Source organism: Malus sylvestris, chromosome 5 (assembly GCF_916048215.2).
Source record: "Malus sylvestris chromosome 5, drMalSylv7.2, whole genome shotgun sequence".
NCBI classification, from domain to species: domain Eukaryota; kingdom Viridiplantae; phylum Streptophyta; class Magnoliopsida; order Rosales; family Rosaceae; genus Malus; species Malus sylvestris.
In genome coordinates, this window is record NC_062264.1 from 39022510 (window position 1) to 39044256 (window position 21747).

The 21747-nt window shown below is 35.0% G+C and overlaps 1 protein-coding gene, 1 long non-coding RNA gene and 1 other non-coding gene across 3 annotated transcripts; 2 read left to right on the plus strand and 1 right to left on the minus strand.

Annotated features, from left to right (window-relative positions):
- Positions 1-162: 162 nt before the first annotated feature.
- On the plus strand, positions 163-1069 carry LOC126621081 (protein G1-like1). Its single transcript, XM_050289457.1, has one exon. The coding sequence runs from the start codon at positions 268-270 to the stop codon at positions 961-963; it is 696 nt and encodes a 231-aa protein (XP_050145414.1). The 5' UTR covers positions 163-267; the 3' UTR covers positions 964-1069.
- Positions 1070-4148: 3079 nt separating this feature from the next.
- Positions 4149-4985, minus strand: LOC126621097 (uncharacterized). Its single transcript, XR_007622798.1, has 2 exons — positions 4605-4985; positions 4149-4422 (listed from the first exon to the last, which is right to left on the minus strand). It is a non-coding gene; the product is annotated as an uncharacterized LOC126621097 (long non-coding RNA).
- Positions 4986-21226: 16241 nt separating this feature from the next.
- TRNAG-GCC (transfer RNA glycine (anticodon GCC)) lies at positions 21227-21297 on the plus strand. The gene has a single exon. It is a non-coding gene; the product is annotated as a tRNA-Gly (tRNA).
- Positions 21298-21747: the final 450 nt, after the last annotated feature.

Here is a 21747-nt window from a genome sequence, read left to right on the forward strand (position 1 = left end):
CCAAACTGTCGTCGCTTGCTTGAGCGACGTGGTTTTGTCTTTTGCATGGGACCCTCCTTTTGTTTCCTTCCCCCATCTTCTCTCTTCTCATTGAAATTATGTCCCCCCACTTCCTCTCCTCTCCTTCTTTCCCTCCCCGGCCCCTACCCACTCTTTATATATTCCTACACGTCTTTCTACCGTCTCTCATACATTTCACACATAGCACTTTGTCCTCATATCATCATACAATTTAATCGTTTTGAAAGCCATCAAACTTTGTGTACCATGTCAGCAGCAGCCGCAGCGTCCGCGGCGGCGGCACTGAGTAATTCGAGCTCCACTAACAGCAACTCCATCACCGACAACTACCACCACCAACCGTTATTCACACCGTCCCCGCTAGCGGCCGTGACGCCAGTGCTGAGCAGGTACGAGTCCCAGAAGCGGCGCGACTGGATCACGTTCGGGCAGTACCTCAAGAACCACCGCCCGCCGCTTAACCTGTCCCGCTGCAGTGGGGCGCACGTGCTGGAGTTCCTTAGGTATTTGGATCAGTTCGGGAAGACCAAGGTCCACGCGGACGCTTGCCCTTTCTACGGGCACCCTAACCCTCCTGCGCCCTGCCCATGCCCGCTGCGGCAGGCTTGGGGCAGCCTGGACGCTCTCATTGGGCGGCTTCGGGCAGCTTTTGAGGAGAACGGCGGGCACCCCGAGACTAACCCGTTTGGGGCAAGGGCAGTGAGGCTGTACCTGAGGGAGGTGAGGGACAGCCAGGCCAGGGCAAGGGGGATTGCTTATGAGAAGAAGAAGAGAAAGAAAGTAGGGTCGTCACAACAGCTGCAGGGGAATGATCAACAACATGATGAGGAGGAGAGGCATGGGCAACATGGTAATTTTGGTTCAGATTATGGGTATAGTGCTGCTGGGGCTTCATCCGCTACTGCCAGGGACTCCATGATGCCATTATCTGTGCTAATCTGATTAAGCTTAAATTAATGAAGTAAAGAGTATATTTATGTAATGAATATGTAAGGGCTTTTGATGTGGGGTTGTGTTACTAATTAGTTATTAACCTTTCCTTTCTTGATATCAGTCCTTCAAATTGTAGACTGCAGTTTTCTTTTCTCCTTCATTCATAATTTGGTATTATATGAGCAAAATTGCTAGAAACAAATTAATCTGTTTATGGCAATTGAAGAACACTAGAAAACAAGATCTATGGTGATCTGAAAAGAAATTAATAATCATATTACGTTTGCACTAAGAGATTATGATATACTGCTGAAAATAAGAAGGCAGTAGGCAGAAGGCAGAGCTACTTTGGATCACTGGAAATGATTTTACCCATGTTCGTAGCAACAAATTAAAATTTGGTTTGAAAAGCCTTCTTACATTACTTTTGATACATTATTTCACAATTGTAATTATAGTTTGAGGCTTTGTACAGTTAACACTATCTTTCATTTTCTGTGCCACCAATTATCTTTGGCTTCGTGTTTTCTTTTGTTTTGAAGATGAAGGAGAGTAGAAGAAAAAAAAAAGAGATATTGAGAGAGATCCAGGATTCTTACTATTTCTTAGATTCATGGACCAAATTCAATTTAGTGAGATTTTTTATTCACATTTTTTTCTATCAAGAACGTTTTATAAAACTCTTGGACTCCTGAATTTGGAGTATCCTACTTTCATGCAATTCACATTTACGAGGTTCAACAAGCAATTGATATTTCACGATCAAGGGTGTAGTACTATTTGTAGCTGTTTGGGCCCAAAATATCAGTTTGGGCCGAGTATAGAATTATTCTCGGCCCGGAAGGCCTTACGACAAAGTTACCATGGATCGTTTGGTTCGTGGGCTTCCAAACCTAGGTCGGCAAAGTCATGCTGCAAGACAAATCAACTCCAAGCGCAATAAGGAGTCTCGGCGAGTTTAATAACCCGGAAGTGAATCCGGCTCAATGAAAGGATAGGTTCAAGATCCTGATGGGAGTAGGAGTACTCGAGGGGATGTTTGATTAGAAGAAGAAATCCTAATCCGAGTAGGTTGTTAACTCGACCTAGAAGGTACATTACTACTATAAATACAAGGCGCTGTGTAGCGTGAGAGGGCTCCTCCAATTCAACATACAACTGCCCTGCGCAAACTCTCTCAACAACTTTGAGATTTTTATTTTCTCTTTTCGCTGACACATCTTCCATTGGCATCAACAGCACTGTGAAAGCAACTGGTGATATCTTCAGTTGGCATAGATAGCTATGTCGCCGTAGAATTAGCCGATCTCGCAGCATATTTCGTTGGCATCAACAGCACTGCGGCGAGGACGGTTGGTTACCTATCCAAGTCTCGTCGAGAATGATCTATGGATCCTTATTGATTGAGGTCACCTCGTTAGCCTTCTCGGCGAAGCGAGGTGTTACAGTCTACTGAGCTCGGTGCATTGCACGTCGAGTTATTTTATGATTGGATACTCTCAAGTAGGATTTAGAGTTCGGCATTCAGACAGCCGAACTGCGTTCATTATTAAGACTCATATCTGCTTTGAGTATTTGTGCCCTTACACTTTGGTATCGATTCGGCGTGAGTTTACTCTGACGAATACCATCACTGTGACCGAATCCAACGACGACGATTCGTGAACTTCGTAAGAATAGTAGCCTTGTCCCAGGTTCGAGAACCCAAGAGGCCGAGACGTGTTCCTTCCTCGGTCGCCATCGCCAGACACAGAAGTCAGCCGCGCACCCAACGCAACATCAACAAATTTACTCCTCGGCCGAGCTCGACCGACGAGTTGGCACGCCCCGCATTTAACCGAAGGACGTAGTTAGCTCATAGATTACTCGGCCTGCGCGCCACGTAGGCTTGGTAGTTTTTAGGATCAACAGTAGCAACGGTCCTTATATATCGTATTAACAATCGAAAGAAGGTCGAAAGAAAAAATCTCTATTTGACAGGGTTTCTTCCTATACCTATGAATTTCATTGGACCCATAAATGATGCATCGAAATAATCTTTTTGGCATTCCAACATCAATAGGTTGATTGTTTCGCTCCTGTATCTTCCAAAAGGAAAAAAGATCTCTGAGAGCTATTTCCTGGATCCAAAAGAGAGTACTTGGGTTCTCCCAATAACTAAAAAGTGTAACATGCCTGAATCTAACTGGGGTTCGCAGTGGTGGAAGAACTAGATCAGAAAAAAGAGGGCTTCTAGTTGTAAAATATCTAATGAAACCTTCATTGGAATTGAGATCCCATTCAAAGAGAAAGATATCAAATATTTGGAGTTTCTTTTTGCATATTATATGGATGATCCGATCCGCAAGGACCATGATTGGGAATTGTTTGATCGTCTTTTGTTGAGGAAGAGGCGAAACATAATCAACTTGAATTCAGGACAGCTGTTATTCGAAATCTTAGTGAAAGACTGGATTTGTTATCTCATGTTTGCTTTTCGTGAAAATTTTCCAATTGAAGCAGAGGGTTTCTTCAAACAACAAGGAGCCGGGTCAACTATTCAATTTTGAGCATGTTCATCTTGTAGAAGAAGTCTTCGTTAATAATTTTCTGCGACCATCTTATGGTTCTTCAAGGATCATTTTATGCATTATTGTAGATATCAAGGAAAATCAATTATGTCTTCGAATGATACCCTTGTTCTGATGAATAAGCCATAAACATGGCAAAGAGTGAGAATTAAAAGATACTAGAACTGCATCAATTCATTGATTTTCTTTTATTTGTTTCATTAATTGGCTGAAAATGGTAGTGGATTGTGGTTACATTTCTGAACAGCAATAATATTATAGTAATGGTACAAACGTGTTTATTAGATTTTTTTTATATATTTTATATATTATGAATAACTTGGCCCGTAAAAAGTCATGACAAATTAAATCTAAAAATATTATAATAAAGCAACTAACCGTAAATTATGCGTTTATTTTAAGCACTCATCGCAGCTTAATCATAAAAAGTTCTTTCGTTATGGAAAAAAAGTAACTCTATCTTATGTGCTGACAATATTGAATTCTTTTATTCTCTTCTCATGGGTCATGACTTGTTCTTGAGAGATTTTTTAGTGTGACCGTCACACAAAGTGATACACCACGTGTTCCTTGAAGCAAATTCTTTACCAATCAGTGCACACCAACGTCAATTTAAGTTCACAATTCATCAAGAATCCCACTTTCAATAACTAGAGCTACAAATGTAAAGCAAACCAGTTCCGAAAAACAACAGAAAGTGTGAATGTAAATGTACCTCAGCCAGGTCGAGATGCAAATCGTCTTTTAAATGGAAAGTTAAAAACTGACTGCAAGCCTTGCAAGGCCACATTGTCAGGGCACAATTTGACCCCGAAAAATTTCACACTGCTCGTTCTATGCTTGGTTATGCTTGCCTCCTTTACCCTATCAGTTATGAACACATCCCTTTCTCCTGCACCTTATCGTATTGAACCAAAACTAGGTAAAGCTTTAATCTTTATCATATTTAGCCAAAATCGAATTATAAAAAAAACACACTTAGATATTCATAATTACACTTTAATTGCAGAATAATCACGGTACCGTTTCAATAAACGGAATTAAATTTTAATATTTTTACAAAGAAATTGAGAGATATACTAATCATGGAATTGAGGAACGGCTGGTCATCTAAGTCGAGCCGGCGAGTGGGCCAGGCCATGGGGACGGCAACCGACAAGTCGTTTTCCGGAGGAAGCTTTCGGCGGGCTCTATGTCAGTGACGAGTTCTTGTGTGGGCGCCTGACAGAAGACGGTTGCGATTTCGAAGAAGAGGGGGCGGGGCTTTGGAGAGAGAAATGAGTAGTTTGGAGATTTCGGAGAAACCGCTGAAGGAAGCGAATGGGTGAGACTTTAAATGTCCGTTGTTAAAACCATTTACTTACAACGGACTTTAAATATCCGTGGTAATACTAGATATTCTACGAGTCTTTTATGTCCGTGGTGAATTAACTGTGATCAATACATACGGCATTGTTTTTATAGATTATAATTGTGACTCAACAATGGATGAAAAAAACTAAAGGTGCTTCGAATATGCTCCCATGTACCCGTGTGGCATCGGGTGTGGCGAAGAGTACAAAGACGTCGCACCTACTGTATGTTTGGTTGACGTTCGAGATATTTTGGTGTTCTAACGGTAAACACATGTGGTGCAGAGAAAAATGTACTTGTGGACTGTAAAATGAGATTTATGAGTATTAATAACATCTCCCTAAATTATACTATATATGTGCGTATTTATGAGCATACATGCATACAACGATTGAGAACATGGAGAGATTTTTCAGTGTGATCGAAACATGAGGTGGTACACCACGTGTCACTATACAAATGGTGAGATATATGTGCTAAAAAGTTAATAACATAAAAATTAAAAAATTTCACCACTTACATAAAAACACGTGATGTACCATTCGTGTTCCGATCACAATGAAAAATTTCTCATACTACTAGTGGTCCAATCTTCCTTCATGTGCAACTTATACTTATATTCATGACTTTTCTACTTCTACCAACTATTGTTTCAGATGATTTTTATCATTTGTAAGCAGGGTTGATTTTTTATTCCCCTGCCATATTAATAGCTATGTTTTTCCGTCAACGAGGTTTGGCTTTATGTCCCCTTCCTTTGTATTTCGTTTTTCCTTATTAAGATTATGTGGATAATCGGTGAACACTATCACCCCATTTCATAAAAAAAAAAAAAAAAAAAAAAAAGGTGTAACATTCGTAATATTACCTATTATAATGTCGGCTTACAGATAGGGTGAGCAAAATACATAAGGAAAACAATTGTCATATATATAAGGAAATAATTGTTGTATTCTTTGAATCTATCATCCGAGTCAAAGGGATAGAAGATCATGTTCTCAATTGTCATATGCATGAATATTCATACAAATGCAAATAGGAAAGTGTTATTAGCACTCCAAAAATCTCATTCTACACTCCTCATAGGTGTATTTTTCTTTCCAAATATAGAAAGTTTGGAGTGTAGAATGAGATTTTTTTGGTGCTAATAACAATTCTCATGTAGATATTTAGTATAAATTAGCAAAAGTATCCCGCGCAAGTTTGCAAGTTTTAGAACTATTTAAAACATGTAAAAATATATATACAATAAGCAACATTCTTAGGGAAATTTTATTTGAACTCATTTAACTTCTTTCTACACCTAGCTTACTATCTATACCCATATCATTTTTAATTAAACTATCAATATCTCTTTGAACCCAAATTTACTATCTAAACTACTCTTGCAAACTCAATTCAATATGCAAATTTATCTTTACTCCCATTATTTTTTCACATTATAGAAGCTATCTGGATCAATCTCAAGATCTGTGTTAATTAAATCTATTAATCTAATTAAACACAGTGCCATGATACTATAAGAGTCAAACTAAATTAACTAAACCCTAGCTAGTTTAACAAATGCGCACATATTTTGCAGGTCGGCTTGTAGTACTGGGAATAATAGTTAGCAAGGCATGTAGTGAGCTAGAAACTAAAAATTGGAAACTCTTTCAGAATATATAAAATATACTAATAATAAGATTACATCATCAATTATAAACACTCAACAGTGTCCAAACAAAATCTTACAAACAAAATGAAACGAATAATTATCATGCTCTCACATGTTTGTAGTGCATCAACACAACAAGACTACTAATTAGATACTGAACATGTTAATTAAAGAAAAAAAAACTTTAGTTCCTTAATTAAAAGGGATAATAAGAGTGAAGAAAAAAACACTTGATTCAGAACTACTGGTAGCTAAAAATTCAGAACAAGCAATGTATGTGTGGATTAACTAGGGTTGATGTAGCGAATAATCGGACCTAGACGCTTGATTCCCGTTGAGCCATAGAGTTGGATAACTCTTTTGTCAGAGAAACCCTACTCTTACAATAATTAGGGTTTTGATCTCATATATAAGAGTTAGCAGTACTAGTGAAAGCATATCTGAACTCTCTCCTCCCCCAACACCTTTTCTTGCCGTTGATCTTGATAAGTTGTTGTTAGCCTTATTGGTTATACAATTAAAACACAAACTAAGGAGTGACTGACCTGATTCCAATGGTAGTTATCGAAGATGCAGTAGCCATGCCAGCAAGACGTGATCGATAAAACTCCAATCTTTATGTTTGCCGTGACAAACAGAAAACACCAACTCTTCTGTAAACTCCTAGCTTTATGACAATGCTCTATGGGAAGCCTTAGTTGTCGTGTATAGGGTTAGCAGGGACCGGTGTTTATATACTAGCCAAAAAGTCTTAGATTCCGTCCATAAGGGAAAACTAAAACTCTCCTTTCTTGGCTCTCAAGTAAAATATCATAATCATATATTATTAAGGATTTCATCAATCCTATTTCCAATATAAGACACCTTATATAGAATTAATATCTTTAAGAGATTAAATCACAATTAACATTATTCTCCAATATTACATTCCTATTACATGTAGTAGACCACTTAAGGTTGATTTATATTGGATAAATCCAACATTCTCCCACTTGGTCTACAAAATGTAATATTCATGTTTATACTTGAGATTGGAGATTAATGTTACTTTAGTGGCCATGTAACTGTGATTACATCTCGTCCTTAATGCAGTTTCTGTCAAATGCATTTCTTAACATGGAACTAACAAGGTTGTAGAGTTGACGCAACCCAGAACCTTCATAATCACACATGCTAAGATCCTCATTCACATGAAACACAAATTATGATCAAGAGATGAAACTTTAAAATTAAACTTTAAATTAACCAAAATGTCTTACTTTATATCATCTCAGGTCCACCTTATTGTAACTCACAAGTTACACTTTATGCTTCTTCGAAGCCTTAAATCTGCCAATGCAGATATCCTTCATCTAATGAAACCACCATAACTTGCAGGTGTGAATACATCTCCAAAACAATCATGCATCAGTTTCATTAGACCGATAACAATACAAACAATGTTTGTAACCAACGGACACAACTGAAAATACCAAATAGGCACATGTCCAAGTAAAATATCCCAAAACTTCATAAAACAAAATTAATTCAACACTTGTGAGCAAGATGAATTAATATGTTTTTGACACTGATCTATGCACCATACCAGCTACTTTCATAATGATTTCCAACACCTGCGGGCAAGATGGAAATCCTCACAACTGAGGTAGTGCACAAACCATGCCATGACATTTAATATGCAATTTGATAACAACTTGAAATCTGATATATATTTCATCAGATAATTGACTAGCACACAAAAAATGTGACTTAATGAATCCAACTGAAGATTAAAATGAATGCATGGATTCTATACATACCTTATAGGTCATCTGCAAATGTAAGGCATTACTAACACGAAACTCATACTCCCACTGATCTGCAACATCATCACTTAATTTGCAAATCAATACTTTAATCATATTTTTGAAAATATGCCTTTGGGAATAGCCTTACTTAGTCAATGAATGCATATTACCTCAATGAAAGGTACAACTAAGCATGAAAGCATTCACTGCTGTTTACACAAAAAACGTGCATCCAACAACCATCGTATATGTATTAATAAGTCCACATTTATGCTAAGTCCTTATGAGCCCCAAAACAATATGATCAATCGAGAAATCTAAATGATTGCAAGTAATAGAAAATGTACGCATATACCAAGTATCCATTTGTGCAACTTAAACATATTATAGACATTCAAGTAACACAAATTCATGGAAGATAGAATAATGCTTTAATAGATTCATGCAAGTCCACTTAGTGCTCAAAATTTTAGAACAACTCCCACTAAGTTTTCAGAGTTTATACTTGCAAATAAGTTAATGAGTGTGAAGCCCAATTTTCGTTCACTAATTCTCCCACTTGGGCAAACACTCATTAATATATTCTTTCAAAGATATTCCTAAAGAAAATTTCTTTATATATTAGACATCTCAACCAACATAAAGTTGTCAAACAGAATTTCAGCAATGAGTTACACTTACTTTAGAATTTATCATAATTAATTTACAAGCTTGATTGCTACCAAATTTATACTGATCAAAATAGACATACTAATCTTCATAAAATACAAATATAGAGCCGTTTTGGATCAAAATAGTAGTCTAAAGTCATGTCTCAAAAAGACCAACACAATCTGCCAGTAAAACTGCCAATATGAACATGGGTTACTAGTAAATTCACCATAATTAAAATACATGGCAAAAAATTACGAAACTTTGCAGACACATATTAGACATCTATATGTTGAACATATCCAAACTGCAGGCCATTTGGTGACCATTAGACATGTCATTCACCCGATTTAAATCAAGACACACAATCTGCCAGAAACAATTATGTGCATCTATCATGAATTTATGCATCCATAACAAATTCAATTTCATATCATTTCAATTTTGATGTCCAAAAGAAACTTTAGTAGTTCAAATTTCATCCTCTAAACCGACATCATAATTCAAATTGAAAAGATTTACAAGCATAAGACTTAAACAATGCGTACCTTAGCAATCATTGATTAACCTTCATGGGTCCAATACTTTGCATCAACAAGTCTCATAAAGAGATACAAAATACATCATGATGCAACCGATTTCCATGCCTTCAAACCACAACCTTTTATGGGGCTCATTGTGGAAATATTTGTCACTGATGGCATGGAACTTTATCCCAATAAACTTCATGAAACGAAATTAATTTACACCTGTAGGCAAGCAAATTAACTAGTTTCTAGTACTAGATTTTATGTCACAAAAGTTCCTTCATGAAAAACTTCAACACCTGTAGGCAAGATGAAGGTTTTCACAACTTCTGTGAAATAAAACCCATACTATGCCATCTTAATTAAACTAAAAGAAGTAATCCACACCTGTAGGCAAGAAGATTATCCCTTTTATTCTAATTAAGATGCAAAGTTGACCGAAGTAACTCAAAAACATAGTCCCATTGCAAACTAAGCCGTTGCGTCTTGCTTAGTTGAAAAAGCATTGGTCAACTCCGCCCTGAAACAATACAAGAAGTCACATGGATTAATTAACTGTAAGTGACAAAATTATGATAACCTGATTCGAGCTTTGAGTTTTTGCCAACAAATGGCGCTAATTCCTTCATGACTCCCTTTGACATCAAATTAATCTCAAAATACCTGACAGCATACTTGAAAGAGATTAATCACATATAGAACAAGTTTTATTCCACCACAAGAATGTCAAAACTTATCCTTATGGAGTCAATTACTCAATAGAAATACTTTATGTAATGGGAAAGAACAATACATTCCTTTAATTTAAAAACTAAATTGCTCAAATGTTTTCTAAGTCAAACGGGTTCCTTTTCTTTTGTACATTTCTTTCCGTAGTACAAGGCTCCTAAATCATTAGCATCAAAATCGTGCATTAGCCTTGTAAATACCAAATTAAACAAAGGAACTACCAAAATTCTTTTCTTTCAAAAGAAACATCTCCAATACATGCCATACATTAGGCTTGTATAAGTTTCTTTTCTTCTCCCCTTATGACACATAAAAATTACTAATCAAAGTACTGTTTAAATTCTTTAGGAATAGGAAAAACCACAAACAATAATACATGTTTGAAAATTCATGCTTATCAATTAAGCCACATACTTTGAATGGATTACATACCTCATGCCTTCATATGTTCACCACTTCTTTGTAAACATATGTATAATCACATGACCAATCAAAATTCTCATATAAGAATAGATAAAAATACAAATGAGAATTGTCACATAATTACTACAAACCTTATTCATTTGTATAATACCCTTGTTCTTGTCACTGGATGCTTTCTGTCATTCTCAGTCAATTCATAAATTATACATCAATTTTTCACTAGTAACTAGTCATGTATAATTTAAATGACTTTTGAGATAAGAAAGCAAATTGTAGACAAACTTGATTGATTAGTCATGCATATTTCTGGTGCTATTAATGGCATAAAAGTTCATTCACATCTCGTGAAAATTAGTGAAAACAACACTACAATTCACTATAGTCCAAAACCCATGGCAATATTAAAAATATGTTATCTCATGCTTGAACCAAATTAGCCATACAAGCAACACTATACATGCCATTTGCTTAACAATATTAAAAATTTGGTTCAAGCAAATTAGTTACAATTTATCATATTCCACGGTCATGGAAGAAATTTTGTCACCTTACACATCTTTGAAACATATCTGTGATGCTATAGATGCAATAACAAAAATTGCCAAAATTTATATTGTCCTACTTTCAAATATAGACATATATAAACTTAGCATATGCATTCCTGCAACACAACTTTAACATATGTTATCACAATCGTAGACACAACATATCCCAATAGTATTGATAAATTATAGAATATGACTAATTCCGTCTCCTACAATCTGTAAGACGTCACGACATGGTTGGATTTTGTGGGAACAATATAACACTTCATGAATCCAACATAACCATTTCTTATATAATTTATCATGAAGACCAAAAGGAAAGATCATACCAGAATTTCATATACCGATGTAATACGAACCTCTTCATTGGGCTTGGTCAACTGAGGAATCTCAAGAAATTCTCCAATGCAAGGTTAGAACAAGTGTTAATACCTACACATGCTTATAAGAAAAAATTGACATTATAATTGTACGTAACCTATACTTTTGCCGAGTTCAGTCACGTGAACTTGTGATCTTAGGCATTGACCCGTGTGTGGCCATTGTGATGTCCACCTTGGACGCACCTAACATAGGAGGTCTATCACGAGGTAAAATAATAGAGTCCACCTTGAAGCCCTTGAGGCGGCAGGCTGCAGCCGCTGAATGTGTAAAAGGGAACCCTAACCTTCATGGCTTTAACTTATACAATAGTAGTACATGGTCAACCAAAATATTAGCATTAAAATTGAAATAAAAACTCTGAAATATTCCATGGTTAGAGACTTGAAGCAATTGACATGAATATTCATGTAGAATAAAAAATGATATGGCAATCAAACCACCATGTAATCACAGGTACACGATGCAGGCTCAAATTTTATAAACTTTATGCCCCATATACAAAAAACCAACTATTACAATAAATTCATTGCATACTTGCAATGGGCTGCAAACGTCTTTTAGTGCAAAAGCAATACGCATGAGCATAACCCACTTTCCTTCTTTAAAATTGAATGACTCAGTACTGCATAATTTCTTAGAGTTGTCGCATGCACAAAAGATCCCAATTTCGTAGAATATTATAGGACTATAACTGATTTGGAGCATATATACAAGTCTAAATCATATCACAAATCAATAGCAAGGTATAATTCTTAATTATTAATATGCCAAAACCTCATACATAATTGTTTTAGTTGAAACTATCATGAATGATCAGAGCCAAATTCAATTGGTTGCAAGAGAGGCATGCGGTCCCAGGAAGTAGGTCATAACGACAATATATACAATTGCTCAAGAATTATCACTGTAGTGTATGCTTTACTCACGGCAATTGAAGGGATGTGAGTAGACAAAATTGCACAAAATTTCAAGACAATTGTATGTACTCTCAACACGTTGCCTAACAATTTAAATCTCAGTTCATCAATTTTCTCGACAACTTTAATCAAACTTCAATCTTAATAGGTTTTAATTATATAACCAATGGCTCTGATACCAATTGTTAGCCTTATTGGTTATACAATTAAAACACAAACTAAGGAGTGACTGACCTGATTCCAATGGTAGTTATCAAAGATGCAGTAGCCATGCCAGCAAGACGTGATCGATAAAACTCCAATCTTTATGTTTGCCGTGACAAACAGAAAACACCAACTCTTCTGTAAACTCCTAGCTTTATGACAATGCTCTATGGGAAGCCTTAGTTGTCGTGTATAGGGTTAGCAGGGACCGGTGTTTATATACTAGCCAAAAAGTCTTAGATTCCGTCCATAAGGGAAAACTAAAACTCTCATTTCTTGGCTCTCAAGTAAAATATCATAATCATATATTATTAAGGATTTCATCAATCCTATTTCCAATATAAGACACCTTATATAGAATTAATATCTTTAAGAGATTAAATCACAATTAACATTATTCTCCAATATTACATTCCTATTACATGTAGTAGACCACTTAAGGTTGATTTATATTGGATAAATCCAACAGTTGTTGCTTATTGGTTTGGCAGCAACAATAGCAGAAGTAGAAGGAGATTTCCTGCAGGTGATGAGTAATGTTGGAGATATGGTGGTGATGAGGTTGATGGATGGTGGTGGTGGTAGTCATGATGACGACATCCAAAACTTCAAAATCACTATTCATCCATAAAAAAGTTTATTTTTATTTTTATGAATGTGTCTTAGGATTTTTACCACGATAGAATGTTGAAGAAAGATTATGTAATGGTTAGTGTTTGATTATTGAGCGTAGGTTTATTGGTAAATTTTACTTTTACTATTAATTTCATTTTAGTACTACGATCTAGTAATATTCATCTTCACTTGTAAGTGAGAGGTCTTAGATTTTGTTCTCTCCAAAGACGAATTTGAACCACATTATTGCTAGCACATTAAGAGGCTAAGCCACCCCCTCCCCATAGTGTAGATAATATCGTTTGTTCAACAGAAAAAAAAAATTCATCTTGTACTTGATGGTAATTATGCAATAGGATAATAAAGACATTTCATATTTAAAGTTTAAGTTGGTTGTAGGGAGAGGTTAAATGGGTTCAAATAAAATTTTCCATATTATTTTAGGGAATTGTTATTAGCACTCCAAAAATCTCATTTGACACTCCAAACTTTCTATAATTAGAAAGAAAAATACACTTGTAAGGAGTGTAGAATGAGATTTTTGGACTGCTAATAACAATTGAAAATTTACTTACAACCCTCTTTATAATAAGGAACAAAATAGAAAATAATTTTGTCTTATCTACATACAACCTTATTTACTCGTCAAATATATATTTGTTGCCACTTAATATTACGGTCTAGTAGTATTCCTCTTTACTTATAAGTGAGAGGTTTTAGGTGATAGAAATTGGGTAGTTCACATGACCGGAAACCGATGCCGCTTGGACTATTAATCATAATATGGTGTGAAGGATATGAATCAGAGAGGGTGAATGGAATTGAATTGTACTAACATAAAGGAATTTGGTGAATATATAGAGATGGAATACCCTTTCAAAAGGGGTTGTATTCTTTAGAGGAAGCTACAACTTTTCCTGTTGAATACAACTATTCACATCCTTTAGAATTAATTAATTATATTATTTTCCTTATTTATTAATTAACTTATTTCACCACAATCATATGTATATTGGTATACTAATTAATGTTATAGTGTACTTTCACACATGATTACACATATTGTGAAATCCATGTTATCATAATGATATTCTAACATTAGATTCGATTATCGCCAAAAAGCGAATTTGAATATCATTATTATAGCTAGCCCAATATAAGGCTTAACCCACTTCCTATCTCTTAGTGTAAATACTGTTTGTCCCCAAAAAAAAAAGTACACCATTGGTCTATTAAAAACTTGGTAGTGATGGCTTTGACTACTTATTTGGCAGTGATTCTTTCATCGACCACCAATTCAATAGCTTTGCCAAGACACAAAAATGAAAAATCCCTCCTCCAATCCAAAAGAAAAATCTGGAACTTCGGACTTTTCTGCGACTGATGAGTCTGCAGTGTAAATTCCCAGGTTCAAATTCGAAGGATTTGGGGCTCCAATTTGCGGGTTCTTTTGAGGAGGAAGAAGGACAAATAATTTGACAAAATTACCCTTCTCATTTTTTCTTCGCTGCATAATCAATATTTCTGCTGTGACAGCACATTTCGTTTTTTTTTTTTTTTATTTTTAATTTTACGAAATTAACAGAATAGCGGTAACATGGAGTAAAAATTAAGTTTCAAGGTGTAAAGGTCATATTTTTGTTTCAGAGGGAGAATGTGAGATTAAATTCGATTTCCAAAAAGTATTGTGTGTGATTCAAACACTGTTACACTATGTCCAAGCAAAGGAATTCAATGAAATATAATCTTTCATATTATTCAATGTGAAAAAGGAAATACATAACGGTCATTCCTTTGGGTTCCACGGAAGACAAGCCGTGCCATCCAAACAAGGGCCATCCTCACCTACATACCAATAGCAATGCCGACACTCATCTCTGTTTTGCTTGTATATATCAAACCACTGAAATTGATTTAAAAATGTGAAGCCGCAAAAAAATAGTGTTTCTCGATAAAAATACGTTGTTGAGAACTTAAACTCATAGTTTTCGCTTGGACGAATAACGTGCTCGCCGAGATCATCATCAGCGGATTTACAGTGAACCTTCAAGTCCACCTTTGTCTCTAGGTTGTTCTTGATAGTAACGGTTACGTGCCTGCGAAGGATGGTCCAAGCATTGGTGGTTTTTGAAGTGATGAATAGCACCAACACAAGGAGAATCACATTTCTTGGGAAGGGACTCATTTTGTTCTTTTGTTCAGTAGAGCAAAATTTAGGTCGTGGAGGGAGAACGTCTCTCTATCTCTCGAATTTATAGTGCTCATCCAAATTCATTAAAGGATGTTACCATTTTCGTATGGATGCAAATGTGGATGAAATTGTTAATCCTTCAAGGAAATTTTGATACAAATGTAATCCAATCCATATATAACATTCCTTATCTTACCTATGTCTGCATAGTGCATGCATACATATAGGGTGAGCAAAAATAAGGATAACGAGCGTTATACATACAAGGAAAATTTGCCATATAAATCCGATTCCATAATTCCACCCAAAAGGATAGAACATCATGTTCTTGAGAGATTTTTCAGTGTGACCGGGACACAAGGTGTACCATCTCGTGTTACTATACAAATTGTGAGATATGTGTGCTAAAAAGTTAATAACATAAAAAAAATTATTTTCACCACTTACATAAAAACACGTGGGGTACCATTCATATTCCGGTCACAATGAAATTTTTTTTAAAAAATTGAGTATTTATGTGTATTTATGAGTATTTATGATTATAGATTTGACTTTATAGTGTATTTATGCGTATTTATGCGCATACATGCATGTGACAATTAGGAAGATGATGCTCATTTGACTTTATATATAAACTAAACATTTTTGGAATTATGAATAAATCAACATTTATGTCTTTCGATTATATATATAGATATAAATTAAAACTTGCATCAATATTTCCTTGAAAGATTAACAATTATATATATATATATATATATATATATATATATATATATATATATATATATATATATATATATATAGATTAAAATTTGCATGAATATTTCATTGCAAGATTAACAATTTCATACACATCTGCATCCATACGAAAATGGTATAATCGTTTAATGTTATATGCTGGAAAAGTTATCTGGTTTTCATTGCCAAGAAAATTAACATGCATGAATGAAACCGGTATTTGGCTTCAATTGCTAGGAGAGACTTTGGACGAGCACTATAAATTCGAGAGATAGAGAGACGTTCTCCCTCCACGACCTAAACTTTGCTCTACTGCTTCAAGAACAAAAGATAAAAATGAGTCCCTTCCCAAGAAATGTGATTCTCCTTGTGTTGGTGCTAGTTATTACTTCAAAAACCACCAATGCTGCATATAGCGTTGATGATGACATCTTTCGCACCAGGCACATAAAGGTTACTATCATTAACACCCTGGAGTCAGCCGTGGACTTGAAGGTTCATTGTAAATCAAAAAACGATGATCTCGGCGTCCATGTGATTCGTCCGAAAGAAAGCTACGATTTTGAGTTCGGAGTAAAGATTTTTTGGACGAAAACACTATTCTTTTGCGGCTTCACATGGTCGGATAAATTTAGGTGGTTTGATATATACAAGCAAGACAGGGATAATTGTAAGAATTGCATTTGGAAAGTACATCAAAATGGCCCTTGCTTGAATGGCGGCCCGTGTTATCCATGGAACAAAGATCTTGCTGCTTGATTTCATATATAAAAAGAGGTCATTAGGAATGGCCATTACGTATTTCTGTTTTCGCAGTGATCAATAATACCAATAAAAAGTTTTATTTTTTTCTTGTGTTAGTTTCATTTCGTTGATGAGTGTCTTATTTTTACCTATACTTCTTGAAATTTGAACTTAATCTCAGCATTTTTACTCACGACCAACTATGGTGTATACACCATATAATCAGTTGTCATGTTCTTTTACCAATTCTAGTTAATTTTCACATTAGATATTACATTTTTAATTTTTTTTTAAATTGACCAAAGTTAAGTGAAATGAGACATTACAAATGATTAGGTGTATGATTACCATACACATACACTCTAGTTTAGGGTGGTGAGCAAAGTATTTGCACGTAGAAATTCATTTTTTGCTTCGGTTTGCCGTGATTCTGTAAAATTTCGTAAAAAAAGAACAAGGTAATTTTGTCAAATCATTTAGCCTTCTCCTCCTCAAGAGAACCCGCAAATTGGAGCCCAGATCAATCGAATTTGAACCTGGGAATTCACCCAGCAGACTCATCAGTCGCAGAGCAGCCCCAAGTTCCAGATTTTTCTTTTGGATTGGAGTTGGGATTTTTCATTTTTGTGTTTTGACAAAGCTATTGAATTGTTGGTCGATGACAGCCATGACTGCCATGGAAACAAGAAGTCAAAGTGAAGGATGGAGAAAGGGGTGGGGGAGATGAGCATTCGGGTAATGCTACAAAAATTAAATTTTGGAGACAAAATTGTAAATTAAATGATGTTCATCAATAGAAAATGAGTAGATTTATCAATGTTTAAGTAATAATCAAATTATCAACTTCCATATCATTTAGTTTACAAAGTTTGTCTACAAATTTAGTCTCTCTAGCATTACTCTTGGCATAAACAACAACTTTTCTTTGCCTTGTTCATGACCCAATAATTTTCCAATGCAAGGAGAGAAAGAGATGACCGGCACGGAAATTAAAGAGTAATGCTACACTTACCATATTTTCATACTACATTTGTACTATATGTAGAGATAGTGAACACATGTTGGTCATATCTCTATTTGAACGATAATACAAATATATATATGAAAAGTGTGACAAGAATAATATTTTTGGGAGAAATAAGTGGAGACGCTGGATTCTTTTGGAGATGAGATTGCAGGTGGGTGTTTTATTTTAATCATGCAACAAACATGTTATCAAATAGTTACTTAATACTACGGTCTAGTAGTATTTTTCTTCACTTATAAATGAGAGTTCTTAGATTCGATTATCACCAAATGCGAAGTTGAACTACATTATTATGACAAACCTATTGTAAGCATCACTCATGCTATATCAACGAACTTAAAAGTTTTTTTAAAATTGAATTTTAGAGTTTGAAGTAACGATATTATTCAAAGTGAATAAGATTAAATTCGAATTCTAGAACATTACAAAATATTAGCTTTAATGAGAAATATAATTCTTTATAACATAAAATTAACAATATCTCTTAATTAAAGAGACGGATCCGTGCGACCAATTTCTTCCACAATTTTTTTATGGGACTCATGTATTTCAACATCCCGAACATTCTATTTTTTAGGTTTCCCTTTCAAGGACCATATTTATAAAAAAATCATCTAAATATGAAACTATATGACTATTGGATTAGGAGTTTAGGATTTCTTTGTAGAATCGTATTCGTCTTTTTTTTTTTGAACAAATAATATTATATATATATAAGGGGTGGGAGAGTGGTTTATGCCTCAAAATGGGCTAGCAATAATGTGGTTTAAATTCATCTTTGACGAGAATTGAACCTAAGACTTCTCACTTACAAGTGAAGAAAAATACTAATTCGTTTATTTTTTTACTACAAATAAATGTCTTAATGATTTTGAATTTGTCTAATTTTTGAGTGGATAATATCTGAATGATGTTCTAAATGACTACAATTTAATTTAAGGATGGTTTCAAATTTGAGTGAATTTTGGAACAGAATATTTGAGATAAATAGGTTGATCGTTGGAATACATTATGGAATATTGTGTCAAAACAAAAAAGGAAGATTATAAATACTAGAACATTACAAAATATTAGCCTTAATGAGAATATTTGAGGAAATATAAAAAAGATAAACGGTTTGATTGTTGGAATACATTATGGAATGTTGTGTCAAAACAAAAAAAGAAAGATTATAAATCTATACTACGTATCTACTTCTATATGAACATTCATGCATATTACAACCTTAATGAGAATATTTGAGGAAATATAAAAAGATAACGGTTTAATTGTTGGAATACCTTATGGAATGTATACTACGTATCTACTTCTATATGAATATGCACATTACATATAAGAACATGCTCTATCCTTTTGACTCAGATGATGGATTCAAGTTGAGAAGGCAGTTTGTTCCTTGTATATAGAACAATTGTTTTCCTTGTATGTATTTTGCTCTCCCTACATGTGTGCAGACATTATAACAGGTAAGATTACGAACGTTATACCCTAATTGATCCTATCATATGGTTCATATCCCTCACAATTAATAATTTGAAGAAGAAATGAAGCATTCTTTCTGCTATAAAAGCAGATGGCTACTATGCATATACAGGATCAAATAACACACTCAGGTCGAATGAAAGATGAAGGGAAATACAGTTATGCAGTTGTTCTATTTCTCGCTTTTCGTTGCTTTGGCATTTGGCCCAAGTGCCACCTCCGGTTTATGGCCTGGTCGAAAGCGCTTTGTGCGTATTGTTAACAATCTTGGCAACAACCAACAACTCACATACCATTGCTGGTCACAGGACGATGATCTTGGTGTTCGTTACCTTCCACCCAACCAGGAGTGGGAATGGAAATTTCACCTCGACTTTGAGTCAGTTTGGGATTGCGATTTCTCCTTCTCGAATTACCATGCTCATAAGATCAATGTATTCTTTCCGAGTGATAAGTTTATTGGCAGGTGTGGGGGGGCTCATTGCATATGGAAAGCGGAAGATCAAGGACTGTCCTTATTCCACATCAAGGGGAATTTCTGGGAAAAGGTTTATGACTGGCAAACATGATCAAGTCTTGAACATGTTTTAGTTTTTCTCGTCATGTTTATCGCTCTCGCTGTATGCAAATAAAATAATTTGTAAGAACAAGTATCTTTCTCAAATCCATAGGAAAAAAGCAACATAAATTGTTGTCGTTATCAAGTGATTAATACCACATTAATAAAATCCCTCCACTCTGAGCCAATAAGTGATTTTCCTAAAAACACCTAGAAGTTTTCATTAAAAATTCAGACGATTTGTAAAGAAACATCTATCAAGTACTTCTCTTCATAAGCACTTTAACTTTTTGTGCAAAGTGTACATTGTCAGAAAGTGTTTTTAACCATCCCAGAAGCAATCTCAACTGGCATGATCTTACAGTATTAGGTGTGTAAGTTCTCTTTAGCTCGTCGGATCAGTGTGATAACTGAAACTTGCACCCTCTTTGTACGCAATCATAGAAGTACTTTGTTGATTATAATATAGGCAAATGATTCCGGTTAGGACCTAATCAAATGATTCTGGTAAGATAAGGAGATATGGGTCATGTAGTCCTAACTTTAAGCAACAGAAGGTGGTGGGTATAATTAGAAAGTCTTTAGGTTCCTAATCACCGTAGGGCCATAGGGTCTCGAGGACTAATCACGTTATTGACCCACTGGACGTATATATTGTGCTTGTGTTGTAATGTCTAATCCAAGAATAAATATTGAAAAGAATGCAGCTAACCTTCCTGCCTGACCTAATTAGTACAAGGGAAGTGAATTTTAAAGGCTTACCATTTTGGAAATTGATGCAAACAAAGAATCTTATCAGGACTTGACATGCCGCAAATCCTTTAAAAATGGAGTTTCTTTGAGAAGGCAGACACAAGTAGTGCATGATTGTCGTCAACTTGTATTCGAGCATTGTGTAGAAAATAATTTTTTAATGAGAACCAATTAAGTAGCTACCTGGTTGCTTCAAATAAATAATTTATTGAAGAAAGAGCAAAAACAAAACCCTAGAGAATTTGAAGGCATATATTTTGGAGCGGAAGAGATAACGAATAGAAAAAAAGGTAGGGGATGTCCCCGGCGGGACGAAGGGAAGGCGGAGATGCCCCCGAAGGGACCAACTCCTCCGCAATGGACAGACCAAGTCTTATATAAATATAATATGCAGAGACAAACATCTTATCAATGCATCAGTGGTCTAGTGGTAGAATAGTACCCTGCCACGGTACAGACCCGGGTTCGATTCCCGGCTGATGCAAATTGTTTTTAACTAATTGATCAATATAATTTTATTAATAGGAAAATTAATAAAAGTGGTCTGAAAATTTTGAGTTTTAACTATAAGGACAATATAAAGAGTAAAGTGAATATTACATGTTTGAAAACTAATAAAAGTGGTTTGAAAACTTTGAGTAAAATGAATAGTACATATTTGATTTTTTAGTGTATAAATGTGATTTTTCGTTAAAGTGAACAGTACTATGGTCTTTTCGTTAAAACTCCCTTTATTAATTGGTCCTATAATTTGCTCATTCATTTTCTCAACAACTTTCATTCCGATGTAATTTTACTCAACAACATTTCACCTACTTCATTGAAAAGAAAGAAAATGATTTTTTATTTATTTTTATTTAAAATATTATTTACATTAAGAGATGAGCTTAGCCTTTCAATAAACTAACACTAATGTGGTTCAAATTAGTTTTGG

Coding starts and splice junctions, on each gene's coding strand:
- LOC126621081 (XM_050289457.1), top strand. CDS start 268: ATGTCAGCAGCAGCCGCAGCGTCCGCGGCGGCGGCACTGAGTAATTCG.